The 17,918-nt window shown below is 39.0% G+C and overlaps 1 protein-coding gene across 1 annotated transcript; it reads left to right on the top strand.

Moving 5' to 3' along the window:
• Positions 1 to 2,570: 2,570 nt before the first annotated feature.
• Positions 2,571 to 9,492, top strand: GMNC (geminin coiled-coil domain containing; the record flags this gene model as incomplete). The annotated part of the gene is made up of 5 exons (XM_079921412.1): positions 2,571 to 2,627; positions 4,123 to 4,297; positions 6,018 to 6,106; positions 7,021 to 7,137; positions 8,875 to 9,492. The coding sequence occupies 5 exons, from the start codon at positions 2,571 to 2,573 to the stop codon at positions 9,490 to 9,492; spliced, it is 1,056 nt and encodes a 351-aa protein (XP_079777538.1).
• Between the last annotated feature and the right edge of the window lie 8,426 nt (positions 9,493 to 17,918).

Here is a 17,918-nt window from a genome sequence, read left to right as displayed (position 1 = left end):
ACTTAGTCTCAGAGGGTAGAGCAGGAATTTGAACCCAGGTATATTTGGATCTAAAGCCTACGCCCTTTATGTCATACCATGCTTGCTCAATTGCCTGTTTTGTGTCATTTTTGGAGTCAAGAAATTATATCTCCCAAAGGCTTACATGTCTCAGTTATGACAGTTTTCAAAAACAAAACAACCTCCCTCCTCCTTTTTCTTGCCCCAGGTGCTCATTGCAAAACTAATTAGGATTTTCTTTGCCCTGAACAAGATCATTGATTCTTACCACCTAAATCAGTTTTGAACTGTTGCCAGGGCATCTTTGCCCTTTGTGCAGCGAGAGCAGAGAGGGGACCACTCTTTCACGTCACTGAATGAAATGAGTCCTGTTGAGTGACTCAGGTAATAACTTCCAGGGAGTGATCTTCAAATCTGGTACTAGTCACTTAAAAATGTGTGAATAAGGCTTCCCTGGTGGCGCAGTGGTTGGGAGTCCACCTGCCGATGCAGGGGATGCGGGTTCGTGCCCCAGTCCGGGAAGATGCCGCGGAGCGGCTGGGCCCGTGAGCCATGGCTGCTGGGCCTGCGGGTCCGGAGCCTGTGCTCCGCAGCGGGAGAGGCCACAGCAGTGAGAGGCCCGCGTACCGCAAAAAAAAAAAAAAAAAAAAAAAGTGTGAATAAACAGTATTAGAACAGAATAAAAGGACTCTACTGAGTCTGATACCTTCCTCCTCTTCCTCTTCCATCTCTTTCTTAATTTTGGACACAAAGCTTAATGAGCATCTGCTAACTGTTAGTCACTGCTAAATGCTATGGATGGTAAATACAAGGCTGAATGAATAAAGGTTAAAACCGGTTTAGAGAAAGGACTATGCAGACCAGAATCAGAACTTTTCTCAATTCCTTCACTTTGTATTAGTTCGCTAGGGCTTCCATAACAAGAACCACAGCCTGGATGGCTTAAACCACAGAAATTTATTTTTCCACAATTCTAGAGGCTGGAAGTCCAAGGTCAGGGTGTCAGCAGGGTTTTTGGTTTCTCCTGGGACCTCTTTCCTTGACTTGCAGATGGCTGCCTTCTCTCTGTGTCCTCACATGGCCATTTCTCTGTGCATGCCATCGATGGTGCCTCTTCCTCTGCTTGTAAGGACACTCGTTTTATTAGCTTAGAGCACCACCCTTATGACCTATTCACCTTCATGACCTCTTTAGAGGCCCTATCTTCAAATACAGTCACATTGAGGGTTAGAGATTCAACATATATAAAATTGGGGGAAACACAGTTCAATCCATGAAAATGTCCATTACATAAATATAATGTGCAGTGGAAAGACGTCAAAGAGAGTCAGAAACTATAATTATGGTAGTTAGCATGGATGCTGGAGCCAGAGGTTCAGATTCCCAGTCTGCCACTTCCTAATTGTGTGAACATTGGTCAAATTTAACTTCGGTACTTCATTCACTATCTTTTGAAACAGAGACAGTAAAAGTACCAGCCTCCTGGGTTATTGCAGATGAAATAAGAGTTGGCTGCTGGTGGTAGATGAATAGTTTTAAGGATATTACTCGTTTTTCTACTCTGGATATAACATAGGAATGGTGAGAATAAAATGCAAGAGGAAAAATGGCAGAAATAAAACACTTTGAGACGTATTAACACTAAATTTTCTTAATTATATTAATTCACTCTATGTAATAGTAGTTGTGAAGAAAAGACCAACACAGAGACAGACACTTGAGATTCCTACATTTGTAGCTTAATTCATTCTTCATTGAGCACCCATTACATGTTAGAAATTGTTCCGGGCACTTTGGAGACAGCAGTGAACAAAACGGACAGAAACCGCTATTCTCCTGAAGCTTACACTGTAGAATGGATACAGATCGCCTCCACATTTCACACCCACTTCAGAAGCTGGGGAAAATGAGACATTATATAGAAGGAAAAGGCCAATCAATCGCAACGTCATAGAGCAAGCTATTTATCAAGTGGCCAGAGAATACCCATGAGCAGTATTAACCTTGGGGTTGGAAGGGTTCCCCAAGCGCCGCTCTGAACCCCGAGATGCTGGTTTGCGTTTTTCCTGACCCTACACCCTGGCTCCCGGGCCAACCTGTGCGCCCCGCCTCGCCCGGCAGCTGCGTGCCTCGCGCGGGCAGGAACCGGGATCGCCCTACCCGTCCGGGCGGCGCGGTCACGGCGGGTCCTGACGCCGGGGCCCGGGGGACGCGCGGCGAGCCGGCACCGGCGCGGGTTTTGAAGCCGCGCTGCGCACCCGGAGGCGGAGCGCCGTGGGCCTGCCCGAGACCCCGGCCCGCTGGGTCCCAGGTCTCGGGAGGCGGTCGCCGATAGTGGCAGTGACTTTGGCTTTGGCCAGATGTCTCCTGACCCACGTCACCAGCTTGTTAAACCTCGCACCAAATCAGAGGGCGGCGCTTCCCGGGAGCCCCGGGCGTCACCCGGAGCTCCCTTAGATTAGAACTCGCCTCTCCTAGCTCCTCCCCTCAGTCCCATTTAAAGCTCCCACCGGCTTTCCCGAAAAATTAAGAGTGGGCTCAGTTTCTGCAGCGCCTTCTTCCAGGGCAAGATGGTAAGTGAGGAGCCGGCTTTAGCTAGTCCGCTGGCGAAACCGGGGGTCTCTGAGGTCTACTAAGCTTTGCCTTTAGAATTTCTTCCACCTTGGAAACAAGATTTCTCTGCTACCTGCCAATTAAAACAGGTCTTCCTTCCTGCTCCATCTCTCTTTTCTTCTCCCCTGTCTCCTCCTGGCTTTCTCTCTGTCTCTGTCTCTCTCTCATCCTTTCGTCCTCTCTGTTATTTCTACTCTCTGTACTGTCTGCCAACTTTCCCTTTACACCTGTACTCGCTTTTCATTCCACCTCTTTCTCTAGATTATGCACATATTTGCAAACACTTGAACTTGAGGCTAGGGGTATTTGGGGTTTGTTTCCTTCTCAGATGTCAATTGCATAATAGCTCAGCTTTGATTCCAATAATAGCCTCAGGGGAAGAGCCTACAAACATGCTTTCAGAATAAAAGAAAATAGCACTTGATAAACTTTTGGCGGAATTTCTTTGGTCTGCACTGCCCACGCTGGACTTGCTTCAAGACTGGACTTTTTCAAAACTTAAATTATTGGGAATGTTAACAAAGTGTGACTTAATTGACTTAACTTTCTTTTTTCCTCTTTTTATTTGTTTTCTCTCTGTTTATGTTATGCCTGAGAAAGTTCACAAGTCAACAAAAGACTTGTCGTGGTCAAAGAGTTTGTCCAAAGCTGGGCTCTGCTGAAATGAATGGCTTTTACCTGATTAAACATTGACAAATAATTAGGAATGGGCGGTTGTACAAATTAACCCAGGGAGTCTGCATACCTGCCCCTAACTGGACGTTTGGAAACAGTGTGTTTGAGGTTTGAGGAAGCTGGGGCAGGAGGGTGTTCACTGGCTCAGAACACAGTAGAGAATACATGCCAGGCAGTTAGTAGTGGCAAGATAACTTTGGAAAGGCATTGAGATGTAGTGGTGGAGAGACCTAATTAGAGCTTCCTGTCTCTGCTAACTAACCTGTTTCAGTAGTATCCAGTAGCATTTAAAACCAGAGGAAGAGAGGTAGGAGGAAGGGAGGAATGGAGCAAATTTATAATTCAGAAACTAAAAACAAAAATAAGGAGGTTAGATTATGTGACGTGTTCTGTCCATTTCAACCTTAGCATTCTAAGTTCTTTGTCATTTAAGGTTGTTAGAAATATAATTAAGATATTTGCTAAAAAGAGTCAAGTAGCTCTTACATGTTTCACTCATTAGGTAGAATTCCTTTTACTTAGATCTTGGGTAGCCTTTTAGATGCCTCAGACCTGGCAACAGAGACTACTCCTAGATATTTACAGGTTTGGTCCATCTCATACTAGCCTGTTCTTTGCTGAGAGGACCTAAGGAAAGTACTGGGTAAACCAAGGAGCTGATTCCTTTTTAGTAATTATATTTGGACCACTCAGAATCAATCTGGGATCTATATTTAACACCTTTACTGTTTTTTATTCACTGCGCATATTTTCTGTTTCTTTCTCCCACTCTTTTCTCCCTCCAAATTCTCATCACCCCATCTCTTGGGACCTCCCACATACTGAATTTTACAGAACACCGTTCTGCCTTGCCAAGACCAGTACTTTGTAGGAGGCCAGAGCTATAATTGCCCGTATTCCGGTACGACGTCAGAATCTAGTGTTGACGTTTCCACGGAGACTTGGGTCTCTTTCTGGGCTGCTGGTCTCCTGGACAACAGAGAGCCCCAACAAGCACCACAGGCACAGGGTAAGTTCTGCTCTTCTGCTTTCCTGGTAGATCTGAAGCCCTTTTCCTGTACTCATAGTTGCAAGGCATTATGGGCTGGAACTCTGTAAAAGAAGGGATGATATGTAATGTTTAAGAAAGCCCGAAGACTCCTGTATTTTGCAACCTAATAACTTGCTTTTTGTGTACTTGCCAAATAGTGAAAATGGGCTTCTTCCCGTTGCTCACTGTACAATATGTATTTCTCCCTATACTTTACAGTTCTTGGAGATTTCAGAGTCACTGAGAAAGTATGGGTCTGGGTCAATGTTATATAAACAATACTATTGTGATGCTTTTGGAATTAAAATACCAGTTAGAGCTTTTTTTTTTTTTTTTTTTTTGGTATTCAGGAAAATTTCCCTGGGTATGAGAGAGAAGCAAGGAGAAGTACTAACTTAATCTTTTATTTCATAAAGGAAATTCTATGAATAGTGTCTTATAAGTGGAAAGAAAATGATTCCTTTTTGCCTAAAGAAGACTTCAACTTTGGAGGGAAGTATAACTTTGATGGAAAATTGCACATTAATTTTGCCCTGGGGCTTAGTAAACAGTGTTTATAACTATTAAAGGAATTTCTGATTAACACTCAAGTTTCTGGAAGAACTCTAAGGCCTTTCAGAATTCAATATCTGGACTGTTGGTTCTACCACAGGAATTTGTTGAATTTGAGAAAAGACACAAACAAAAAGCCCCCAGATATTGAAACACACTTATATGTAAGGAAGGAAGTTATTCAATTTTAGCTTTCTACTGCAAGAAACACAGAAAACAGAATGCCCAAGAATGTGAAACCAAAGAGTGTATAAAATTTTATTCCTGTCTCCTTGCCCATCATTCCACTTTAATCAGAAATATTTCAGTAGTATTTTAGTTGAAGTAGAGGAGAGCAAGAGTCAGAACTGTACTAGATGAGGAAAAGAAACTAAAAGTAAACCAAATTAGCATGCCCAAGCATAGTTCTTATTGGTAGGCATAGTTCTAATTGGTAGGCATAATTTGCTGTCAAATATGAAAAGAACAACAAAATCTCTTTGAAAAATCATAAAACACTTTATAGATGATGGCATTTGAAATACGTGAGTTTGGGTACAGTTTTGAGATTTTCAATGAGTTCTTCAGAGAAGCAAGTTCAAATTATTTTGAAGTAGAAAGTGCTATTCCATAGAATTCTGAATAAATACTCTCTCTCAGGCTTAACTGATAGGCAGATAGGCAGAAATTTTTCATCTGGGGAAAAACGGTAGCATCAAAAATAGGATTTGATTCTGGAGCCAAACACTATATCATTAAGCACTACAGATTAGAAAATAAGATAAAAACTTGGAAAACATAGTGGAACTGAAATGTAGGCCTACTTGAGGGTGGGACCAATAAACATTTGCATGAATTAATAAGGCAGATAGGATAGTCTTTATAAATTTAACCAGCAGGAATATATATATCAGGAAGGAAGTTGACCTCTTGACTCCTAAAAATTCACCTCTGTAGCCACCTTGGCATATAGTCAATAAATATTTGTCTTTCATAGCATGCTTGCCCCTTCTGAAAACTTTAAATGTTATTTTCCCATGTGGAGGCAATGGCTAATTTTAGAAAGGTAATTGAACCTATTACCTTTCCGAAATCCTCCAGTGAGTTCTTGATTACACAAAAACTGCATGTGTGTTTTCTCAGTTACCCATTTGGTGTTTTCACATAGAATCATCCAGTGACTCGAATTTCCCTGTTCTTAATTCGTGTTCATGGGAAGAGGCTCAGCTTTCCTCTCAGCTCTACAGAAACAAGCAGGTATGTGTAGATAATCAGAACATGAGACCGGCCATGTTCCACGCAGTTCATTCTCAACATCATACCTTAATGTCACATGGCTTCTTTTCCCTTGTTCAATTCATTGACTGGCAGTTTAGAACCAAAATGGTTATTTGTCCACAGAGAAGTCAAAGTTAGGTGATCACCATGACAGAAAATAATAACAACAAAACCAACAAAAACCAAAACCCTCTAGGAAGACCTTCAATCAAGCCCCGACCTTACACATTTTAGCTGTATGACCTCCCAAATCCTCCTTTCTCTTATCTATGAAATGGAGATATTTGTGCTGCCTACCTCGGAGGGCTGGTGGAAAGATCAAATGATAGAATGAGTGTGATAGTATTTTTAAACGATAAACAGCTCATCACTTGGACAAGGGATGATGATTGTAAAAGTTCTTGCAAAGATTGCTTCATTTTCCCTATTTTGTTTGTTGTTATTTATGAGAGAGTAATTTAATCTAGTGGACGTACAAACTGACCTGAGACTGAGGGAAGCCAACCCACATCTTTTTTTCTTTCTTCTTTTTTTAACATGCAAGGAAGAAGTTCAGCAAAACCTTTCTAAACACCGTTTTCTATATTTAAACAGTTGCACGCAGCTCATTTTCCTACATACCTTCCCGATCCCCTTGTGGTTACAACTTTAAAAGTCATATAATCTCTTCAAACACTTTGCAATGAAAAAATTCAGAGCACAAACTGAACAATCAAGTGGTAAGTGGGTGTAGATTGAACTTAGGCCTTTGAGGACGAGGGCTCCCTGAGATTGAGTTCATAAAACAAACAGAGTAATAATCAAGTTTAAGTAAGTTAAGGATCAGTGGCATTATTATAAGGTTTCAAAGTAAATATAGTGGAGCAGCCTTCACCATTGTCTGCTTTTTGCAGCTCCAAGATACTCTGGTGCAGAAGGAAGAAGAACTTGCTAGGTTACATGAAGAGAATAATCATCTCAGACAATACCTGAATTCTGCTTTAGTTAAATGTCTTGAGGAAAAAGCCAAGGTATGTGATGACCCCCTTTATAAGGACAGAGCAGTGATTTGAGAAAGAAGACAATTTGGGTAAAACTCCTTGATTCAGTGTAAGAAGTGTATTAAGCAATGTGCCTTGAAATGCGTCAATAGGATGGGCAAATTTTTCTGAAGGAAATATAGCACTTTCACAACAATGTTTATATATCATTTCCCTGAAGTATCTAGATTGCAGATTTTAGCATATATTACAAAAGGAGCTGCTTAAGAATCAAAAACCAGTCAAGGAGATTGCTGAGACAACAGAGGCTAATCAAAAGATAGAGTTGGATGGGACGCTGGAGCGGGAATTAGATCCGAGAGACATGCGTTTCTTTTATCTGTTTAACTTTAGGTCAGTCACTCTCCCACTTGGGGCCTCATTTACTTCTTTGTAAGTGTATGGGCTAAAAGATCTTTTAAGAATCTTTCCATGTCTAAAATGTTATAAATATGGCTGGAACCCACATCTCTTGACTGGTAATTAGACATAGCCGAGTACATTATCTGTTCATGAACATTTCATTCTTACCCTTTTAAAATGAACTGTTTCTAACTCAAGGATAGTTTGCCCATAGTCCCTTTTTGTTGTTCTTCCTTTTTGGGGTTTTGTATTTTTTGTTACCTGTCTGCCATTCTGTTACCATTATTGTTTTATCATCAATCTTTACCTTACTTCTAGACAAGCTACATTATTTATCTAAATCGATCATATTTCTTACGACTCTTACCCAGATAGAGCAGCTCAGAGAAGAAAAACCACTATATTTAGTGCCTTTAGAATTCAGTTAGTTTTGTTAAAAAAAGGGAGCACAGCTTACAGTTATTAGCCTGGGGTCCTATCTCCAGTCACCATTCTGTGAAAAAGCACAGTTATTAAATTAGTAAGTGATATTAATTAAGCAATTTTTCTCTCTTGTTCTCAATTTTGCAAGATTTAGAATAATAGAATACATACCACATGGGAGTGCTGTGAAGGTTAGGAAAATTAGAGGAAGAGTGTTATGTAGAATTGTAATCAGTGGTTCTGTCTAGATTCAGGTGCCTTAGGCTTAAATCTAGGCTGCGTGATCCTTAGCAAGTCACTAATGTGCCTGTGCCTCAGTTTCCTCATTAAAGGAGGGTTTAATAGTATCTACATAAAATGAGATCATGCATAGAACCCGTGTTCAATACATGATAGTTGCTATTATTGCCATAATAATAATAATAATCATTACTTCCCGGAACTGAAGTTTTAAAGACATCATTTCAACTTTTTTTTTTTTAAATGCTGTATTTTTAATTTTTTTATTTTTTTGCGGTACGCGGCCCTCTCACTGCTGTGGCCTCTCCCGTTGCGGAGCACAGGCTCCGGACGCGCAGGCTCAGCGGCCATGGCTCACGCGCCCAGCCGCTACGCGGCATCTGGGATCTTCCCGGACTGGGGCACGAACCCGTGTCCCCTCCATCGGCAGGCGGACTCTCAACCACTGCACCACCAGGGAAGCCCATCATTTCAACTTTTAAATGACTAGTAAAATTATATGAATTGGAATTTCTAGGTGGTAACTTATCATAGATTTTGATTTAAAAGCAGAAGTTAATCCAATGAGTTTTGCTTTTGCATGTGAAAATATAAATTTAATCAAGTTTTCTAAGGAATTAAGGTGACCAGTAAATATTTGACAGTCTTAAAGAAAATTATGTTGATTATCTGACTGTGTATTTTCAAATATTACTTCCCCAGAAATTGCTGTCATCAGATGGGTTCTCCAAAGCACGTGGAAAATTCAGAAAGGGGAAGAGGAAACCCAAAGAGCAAAGATATTTTCCTCCTGAGATTCCCCATCATAAAAATGCCAAAAGAAACCTCTCTAGTGAATTTGCTAACTGTGAACAACCTGGGCCCCCTGTGGATCCCTGGGTTCTTCAAACACTGGGGTTGAAAGACCTCAACACCATTGATGACACCTCATCAGCTAACTACAGTGCCCTGTCATCTCATCCCAGACGGACCACAAGCACATTTCCCCAGTTTCTGAATGATGCAGTTGATTATCCCGGTGCCTCCGGGGAAGATCTGCCAATTGACTATGGAGGTGACAGAACAACCCCCTCACACAGCACTGCCAGCCACAGGGAAGATTTTCACTTCCTTTCTCAACTTTCAAATCCCCCAGGAGGACTACAAACTCTTCCTTACTATACTTCTGATGTGTCACCCAATAAGACAGAGATGGCCTTTTCCACATCCCTGAGCCCTCACTGTAATGTGAAAACTCACTCCTTCCACCAGGGACAAGCCTTTGTTCGTCGAGATGAAGAGGGAGGCTGGAAGTTTACCTGGGTCCCTAAGCAGTCTTAGTGATCCCCTCCTCTATCACAAAGGACTGCCATGAACTCTGTTTACAAGACCTGTCTTGCACTTGAACCTGACTATGTGGAAAATGCAAGCTATTGCCCAGACTGTCTCCTGCCACTTTAAATGTCACTCTCAATTACCTACTTAAATCTGCAGGGAATGGCTTCCAGGAATCTATAATGAAACATGCCTGCTCTTCTTTCACCTAAATTTGACTTGTTTACACACCCACACCTGCTGTTGACTTCCTTCCTTGGCCCTATACTTGAAAAGGTATTTTCCAATTGCCTGAATATTCCTTTGAGACCTACATGTGCCATTCCAATTATAACAAGTCTAAAAGCTTTTCTTCTTTCATCAGACAGTTTAAATGTTCACAGCCTTCACCTTTCCACTTTTATTTCTCTCCTGTTCCTCTTCATTTCTAAAAACTGCCTTTGAAATGAGCATTATAATTGCTCCACATAGCTGTTATTGGGTGTTCAAATAACTGGGGGTGGGGTAGAAACAAGAATCTTTGCCCATTGCCATTCCTGAAGACATAAAGTGAGTAATGTTATGTGTAGTGCAGTTCATTAACTTGAGTGTCCCATGATGGAGCTGACAAAAAAATCTCTTCAACACCTGGAAGTCTACTGATAAGCAACAACACTGATAAATTAAAAGATAAAAGAGAATGAAAATTACTTCAAAATGCCTGCATGGTGTATCAGCTTCTATGGGCACCTGGCATTGTGTCTGCAACCAACATCACTCAAACAAGAAGATTTCTGAGGAATTCATGGTAACAGAATAAGTCACTATCCTAAACTAATTAGATGCTGATACACTTCTATTCCTGAAAGTATAGTCTAGCCTAGCTCTGACACTGTCTTACTTATCCATTCAGTCATTCATGTGTTCATTTGTTCATTCATCAACACACCCAAAATATTTGTGGAACACCAACTGTGTAGCAGGCATTGTGCTCTGTGGTGATGATAAAATGTGAACAAGTTAGATGCTGTGGCCACCCTCATGAGACTTAGACCCACTCATCTGCTGTGACCTTGAGAAAGCTACTTCCTTGGTATGAAAATTCAGTTTTCCCAACTGTAGAATACAGAAGTCAAAGTAGATAATCACTGACATTCTATAAATTGAGCCTGGGTCCCATCAGCTTTACTCCAACACTGCCATCCCAGGGCACTGTTCTCTGCTTTTGATTGGCATTGCAGATATGTTGGGTGAACTTTTTTGTATACAATTTTTTTTTAAATGTGAGCCATTTGTAGTTAACACTAGAAATCATTGCTCTGATCACAGTATTCTTTTTTCTGGTATGAACCCATTTTTGGGTTAATTCAGTCTGTGTGAGAACATGCATCTGAAAAATAGAGACATTATTTTCTAAATAAGTGTGCATAGATTTAATGGAAATATTGACATCAAAGATCTCTCTTTCTAGATTAAAAAACATGCATTCTTCATGTTCATGTTAGTTCTCCTTCTTTCCAATTCCCCAGGCTCCCTATCCTTCACAGAATAAGTTAGGTATCAAAGATGTGCACCTATGATTTTTGGGGAACCAAACTTCAGTTGATGATAAGACCCACCATGTTGTACGCCTTTCCCATTTTTCTTTATTCCACCCTTCAGTAAGTCATCTGTACAATCAACGCCTGAGAGCATGAGTATTCTATTTGGAATTCTTTGTGACTAAGACATGTCTTTTGTTTTAGTGCTGTTTGGTTTTTGCTTTATTTTGGTGATGTGGACAAATGATCTATTTATAAAGTTTTGCTACCACCCAGTTTTCTTTATAATCCGTGAAGGGGAATCAAATATATTAATTATTTTCATGACTTGGGAAGAAATAGAACACATTCTATTTTCTAAAAACAAAAACCAAAACAAAAAAGTGCCTTTTACATTCTAATATCTGTTCCCCTGTATGGTGAAATTTATCTCTTTTTAATTACAAATATAAGAATTAGAACTGACTGTGCTTTAATAGTTGGAATCAAGAAAGCAACATAAATATTTTGAAAGTCTAAATGATCAAGTTGTAAAACAAAATTGATTAGTCAACAAATTATTTTGCATTTTTTATGTGCTTCATCATGTGTTAGGTACTATGAGGAAGCACCCAGGCTTAGCACATTTGGTACATACAACAAAGCCACATAAAATGTAATAGCTTTTAAGTGAAACTTGGTCTCAGCCCAGTTTAAAGAAATTACAGCACATTTGTGGTAAAGGATAACTCGCTCTGGCTTATGTGGGAGAAAATGACCACTTGTTCTTACAATCATATCTATAGGCATTTGATATTCACTGGAATTATGTATAGAAACTTATTTTACTGATGTTTGAAAAATTAGAAATTTCTCTCACCTGAGTATATGTTCTAACTTTATGGTTTTACCATGCCCATCCAGTAAACCAGAGTTAATATTTTACTAATATAAAGTGAGAAATAAAAATTAAATAGCACTTTTGTGATTGCAATGAATATTTTTATATTGTGCATAACATTTTCGAATAATGGATTTTCTTCTCCTAGGTTTTAACCATAATCTTTTGATGTGCACCTCTTTTGTATGGTATATGTGGCCAGACTAATATTTTCAGCATTTAGGGTTCAATGGTTCTTTCCTTTATCCGGGGTACATTAATGAGGCTTTCAGATGTTAACTGGCCTAAAAGGTCAAGTGCTTTGTGTGTACAGCATTCTCTTACCTAACCTCCCATAAAAATTAGAATCCAGTATCAGTTTTTAAAATTTGATCACATTTCCAATGTCCTCTAATCATCTGAAAATAGATCATATTTGTATCTCACTAGTATCTGGAAAATAAGGGCAATTGGAAAACCTTACTTATGCAGGTGACATTTAATGAATGGGATTGTTTAATACTGCAGTGATGCTAAACTATAATTTTGAAAATTTTGAAGAAAAGAAGCTATGTGAATCAATGAAAAGAATTACTGTTTGATCTATTTCAAGAAAACAGAAACATTTTTTTAAAGTGTGACAAATCAACAACTGACCTACTAAGTATAGAGTTAGTACACCTATGATAATTTTTTGATAAATTTACCTCTTGCCTGTAAAGTCAAGATATGCAATTTACATTTGTTTCAGTTTACCAAAAGATTCACATAAGGTCAATATTAAATGTACCATTTAAAAAATTTTAATAAATCAAAATAATAAAAATTTAAATTTTTAGTAATTTTATTTGGTTTACAAGCTACAAATATATGGTATATTTCTTAACATATTTGTCATATTTTTAGCTACATTTTTTGTTACATGAACATAACCAGACATCCAGTTATGATTCTTAACATTGGATACTCTATAAATGTAAGATATAACTTAACACTTAATATTTTAAATGATTTTGATTTGTTTATGATTTAAAATATTTCTAATTATATGTAAAAGTCAATTTTGTAATGAATTTATATCTAATGAATAAATAAATGACAAAAAATTTAATCCTACTTTTTTGGCTTTATTTTAGAAAATATTTCAGTGAATGAACAACAGATAAAAACAAGTTTTTGGTATTTATTTCTGCCATAAATTTTGTCATAGAAAAATATATGTATTTTTTTGGCTTCCCTGGTGGCACAGTGGTTGAGAGTCTGCCTGCCGATGCAGGGGACACGGGTTCGTGCCCCGGTCCAAGAAGATCTCACATGCCATGGAGCGGCTGGGCCCATGAGCCATGGCCACTGAGCCTGCGCATCCGGAGCCTGTGCTCCGCAACGGGAGAGGCCACAGCAGTGAGAGGCCCGCGTACCAGAAAAAAAAAAAAAAAAAATATATATATATATATATATATAAACTTCCAAATAGTGGTATGATTAATAATTAAGGCACTCATTCAACAGATATAGTCTGTGCCAGGCTCTGTAGAAGATATAAAGAGGAAATACGGGCTCAAACTAACATAGCTATAAATGAGAGAAAATAACTTAAACATGCTTAATCAAAGCAAGGGAATAATTAGCGTTCATAATTAAAAAGTTCGTGCTTCAGATATGACTGGATCTAGGTGCTCAAGCAGTACTGTCAGGAAGCTGGTCTGGGATCTCAAGGAAAACTGATGATTAGGAATGAATTCTGGAATGCTTTTAAGATAGTCTCACCACACAAAAGTATGGCAGAAACCAGGATGAGGTAAGCAATGTGAGCCTAAAGAGCAGCAAGCTATATCCCATAAGATATTGTCTAGTTTTGTAACACTGTAACCCCCTCCCCCCTGAAATGAATAAAGTCTCAGTTAAATGTTCCAGATTGGTCTCAGTCATACCATGGTAGATTATGAAAATATTTGGGTGTCTGTACATACAAATTGTGAGCAGATTTTCCCTGAGGTCACTATAGAAGCCATATATCTATCCCTAAGGGGGAGACTAATATCAAGAGAAATAATTTGAGACTTGCGTATCAGGCCAATAACCCACTGTTACACAGGTTACCAGTAATGGATAATCTGGATTTTACTTAGTTTCCTTACAGGGATTTTTTTTTTCTTGGAGACAGCTACCTCTGAACCTCACTCACTCTAAATAACCCTTGAAAATGCATGTCATAAGTACAGGTTATTAGAAACATCTTGATTCCCATTTTACAGATGAGAAATCTGGCTTTAGTGTTTTATAGATCACACTGTAACAAGTAGCTGAGGCCCAAAGTAAACCCTGGAACTGACCTTAGACCCAATTCTTTTTCTTCTATATTACACAATGATGATGTTTGGGACCAGTAAATATATTTACAGTCTGCAGTCTGTTACAGATAATTATAAGCCTCAGAGCTAGAGGCCTGGGAGTATGGGAGTTGTCTTAGATCTTTGCTTACATTCATCAGAAGGCTATTTGGGGGTCCAAGCTTTCTTAATCCCATCATTGCTAAAAGGAATTATTCACAAAAGACCTAATTCATCCTCCACCATTTCAAGAAAAGGGAAGTGTATAAATTGAAAACTATTGTAGAAATTTGGGATAAAGAGAGTGGGATGGAAAAGGTAGACTACGCACAGTGAAAAATATTAATATGCTTCTTAAATGAAAGGAAGATAAATTGAAAGGGAAATAAATCTCTCTTCTAATCTTGCTACTGCTGCTAAAAAGCCTAAAGCCTAAAGTAGCAGTTTATAAGCAATGCTCATGAAGTCTCTTTCTTCTTCCCTTCGCACAGGAAATAGATTTTATGCCTGTTGAAGTAATAGCATTATTCCCTCTCCTGTCAATCCTTTTAAGTATAACTCTAGGGACAGTAAAACAGTTGAGGAAGCATATTTACAATGTTGAGCCCACTTCTTCTAACTTACAGGGAGCATTCTATTCTCTCCCTTTGGAAATCAGGGGTTAAATGATACCTTTTCAGGGGCACAGCTGATGTTTTTCTTTCATCTCTTTTCCAGGCTTATAATATGAAATAATAAGGCATTGAAAGGGTGTTTCAAGGTAATTTCTCATTTCTAAAGGGTCCCTAATACTCAATGGATGGTCCCTCTGGGATGAGGCCTAAGATCTCAGATCTGTAATCAGGAGCGTTCCAAAGGTACTGTTCCCTCAGGGTCCTCTGTTTGCTCTGAAGCTGAGAGCACGAGAAGCCCTTTTTTTTTTTTGCGGTGTGCGGGCCTCTCACTGTTGTGGCCTCTCCCGTTGCGGAGCACAGGCTCCGGACGCGCAGGCTCAGCGGCCATGGCTCACGGGCCCAGCCGCCCCGTGGCATGTGGGATCTTCCCGGACAGGGGCACGAACCCGCGTCCCCTGCATCGGCAGGCGGACTCTTAACCACTGCGCCACCAGGGAAGCCCGAGACGCCCTTTAATGAGTGTGGAGTGAGAAGTCAGGACCCCTAGTTATAATCAGGCAAAAGGCCGAATCACACCCTCCTTTCATTTTAGTCTGCTGAGATTTGCCACCTTCCATTCTTCTTCCATCCCTAACCGCAGGAGAGTCAAAATGGATGGAACCTGAAAGTGGCATCTGCACAGTGCACCCCCTGCCCCATCCACTGGGAGAGCTGTGTACCCCAGGAATTCCAGCCTCCTTTGGGAGCAGAGCACCATATTGCTATAGACTTAGCCTTTCCTTCTTTTGATTTTAAGGATCATAAGTAATCCACCTAGTCCATCCTATTGTCCTCACTCCAAATTTCTACAGTAGTTTTAATTAATATGCTTTCTTTTGAAACGATAAAGGTTGGATTAGGTTTCTTGTGAGCTGTTCTGTTAGCAACAAAGGAAGAAAAAGGGCTGAACATCCCAAATAGCCCTCTGATAAATGTAAATATCTTCCTTCCAATGGCCTTGGAATGGGCTTAAGGAAGATTGTTTAATATCTATGCTAATTATTAGCATTTATTTGTGTCAGTAGGTCAGAATACTGACAAAAGATTCACATTCCCCTTCCCTACATTTGAGTGATATTATGGAAAAAGAAAGGACTCTAGTCAAAAAATTGAGCTTCTTCCCTCACAGCTGTAACACCCCAGGAATTAATCTAGCGTTCCTCAGCCTTCGTGTATTCACCTATAAAATGGAGATAATGTTTGCCCTATCTATCTCATAAATTTCTGAGATAATCTTTTAATTTTTAAGAACCATGTGTAAGCTAAGATTCTGTTATTTTTCACAATTTTCACACAGAATAAATGTACATTCAATTTAATTCTTGAGTAGAAAACTTCATACTTCATAAAATGCCATGTCTTAAAACCACTTATACATATTTCTATTGATTCAAATCAGTAAATTCTCTCTGTTTTTCTCTTATGTTCAAAGTGCAATTTTATGTTCCAGGGACTATGGCCCATGTCTTAAAAGAGTTTACAGGTTAGTGAGTGGAGAGGAACTAAGAAAGGAGTCATTGAAGGCATGTTGAGACATTCATTGGATATTAAGTTAGAATTGCGTCAGTAGAGATAGATGCAGGAGGAAAATAAAGAGAAGAGAAGCTCAACAGGGTAAACATGAGGCCTATGAAAGGAATGATCACTAGCCCAGGTGGCTTCAGGGTAGATTGTTTATAAAATAAAATAACTATTCTTGGAATCCAGAAGAAATTTCTGTACAATGAGACCTGCTGCTGACTCAACAAATGTGTTATTAATAATAGAAGGGAGGCACCACCTATAGCACGCAAAAGAGTAAAGGAAATAACTTAGATATGCTATTTGCATCCTTAAAATAAAACAATTCATTTATGATTTTCATGACTATTTACATTGGTATTGATACAGTAACTCATAAAGAAGTCCAACTTTTATGATTTATTTTAAAATACTCTTAACTTCTCAAGACAGATTCAGGAAGACTCTTCAAAGACAAAGGTAAGGAGATACAGGTAGTGGAAACTACCAGTTGTTCTTGATTCATATCCAGGAATGGGTAGTGATTTTAAGTGTGTTAAAATTTACTTTATATATGTGAACATTTTAGTGTTTCCCTTTGTGTTTTCTCTATTTGCTTAAAATATGAGAAAATGATAGCCCATCTAGAAATTTGAAGCAATATCAATTGGTTTTTTCTACAATTACTTGCAAACTGTTTTTTCGCTTGATGAAAGAGTGTCCAAAAATTGCTTCTATGCAAAATACTGATCAATATTTTTTCTGGTACTGTTAATTAATCATCTTCAAATTACAGCTTTGTGAAAGTTTTCCTGAAAATATGTTGCATTTTTATATATGAATATGCATTTATGAACTTCACATTTAATTTTTGTATACAAAGGAAATGAGTTATGAAATACATATTAAATAATAAAAATGACAAAAGCAAAAACATAATTATAACTTCTTTACATGAAACAATAAAAATGTATACGTGAACAAAACAAGAAGCAGAGGTGAGATAAACAATACAAATTTTTTTGGGTGGGGACAGTGGAGGAATGGAAAACTTTGTGTTTTTATAAATATTTATTTATTTATTTGGTTGCACCAGGTCTTAGCTGCAGATCCAGGGCTCCTTAGTTGTGGCTCCAGGGCTCCTTACTTGTGGCTTGCTGGCTTCTTAGTTGCGGCACGTGGGGTCCTTAGTTGTGGCATGTGAACTCTTAGTTGCGTCATGTGTGTGGGATCTAGCTCCCTGACCAAGGATCGAACCCAGGTCCCCTGCATTGGGAGCACAGGGTCTTATCCATGGCACCACCACAGAAGTCTTAGGAATGGAAAATTTTGGATGATATTTTTCTTCTCATTTATGTTTCTGTTAATATCCAAACTGAAACAATTTGCAGAAAATCTACAGAGAGATACCCACAGAAGATAATAAATGGAGATCATGGTGCTGGACATGTGATAGATTTCCATTCTCCCAAAGCAATGAATTGTCAAGTATGTGCAATTAAAAATGAAAAGAGTTATATGACTGAGTTAGACATTTAGGCAACAAATACTTGAGTTATTTTCTTCTCAG

Source organism: Stenella coeruleoalba (genome assembly GCF_951394435.1).
Source record: "Stenella coeruleoalba genome assembly, chromosome: 5".
Lineage (NCBI taxonomy): Eukaryota > Metazoa > Chordata > Mammalia > Artiodactyla > Delphinidae > Stenella > Stenella coeruleoalba.
Note: the sequence above shows the minus strand (reverse complement) of the source record. Positions and strands in the feature narration are given on the sequence as shown.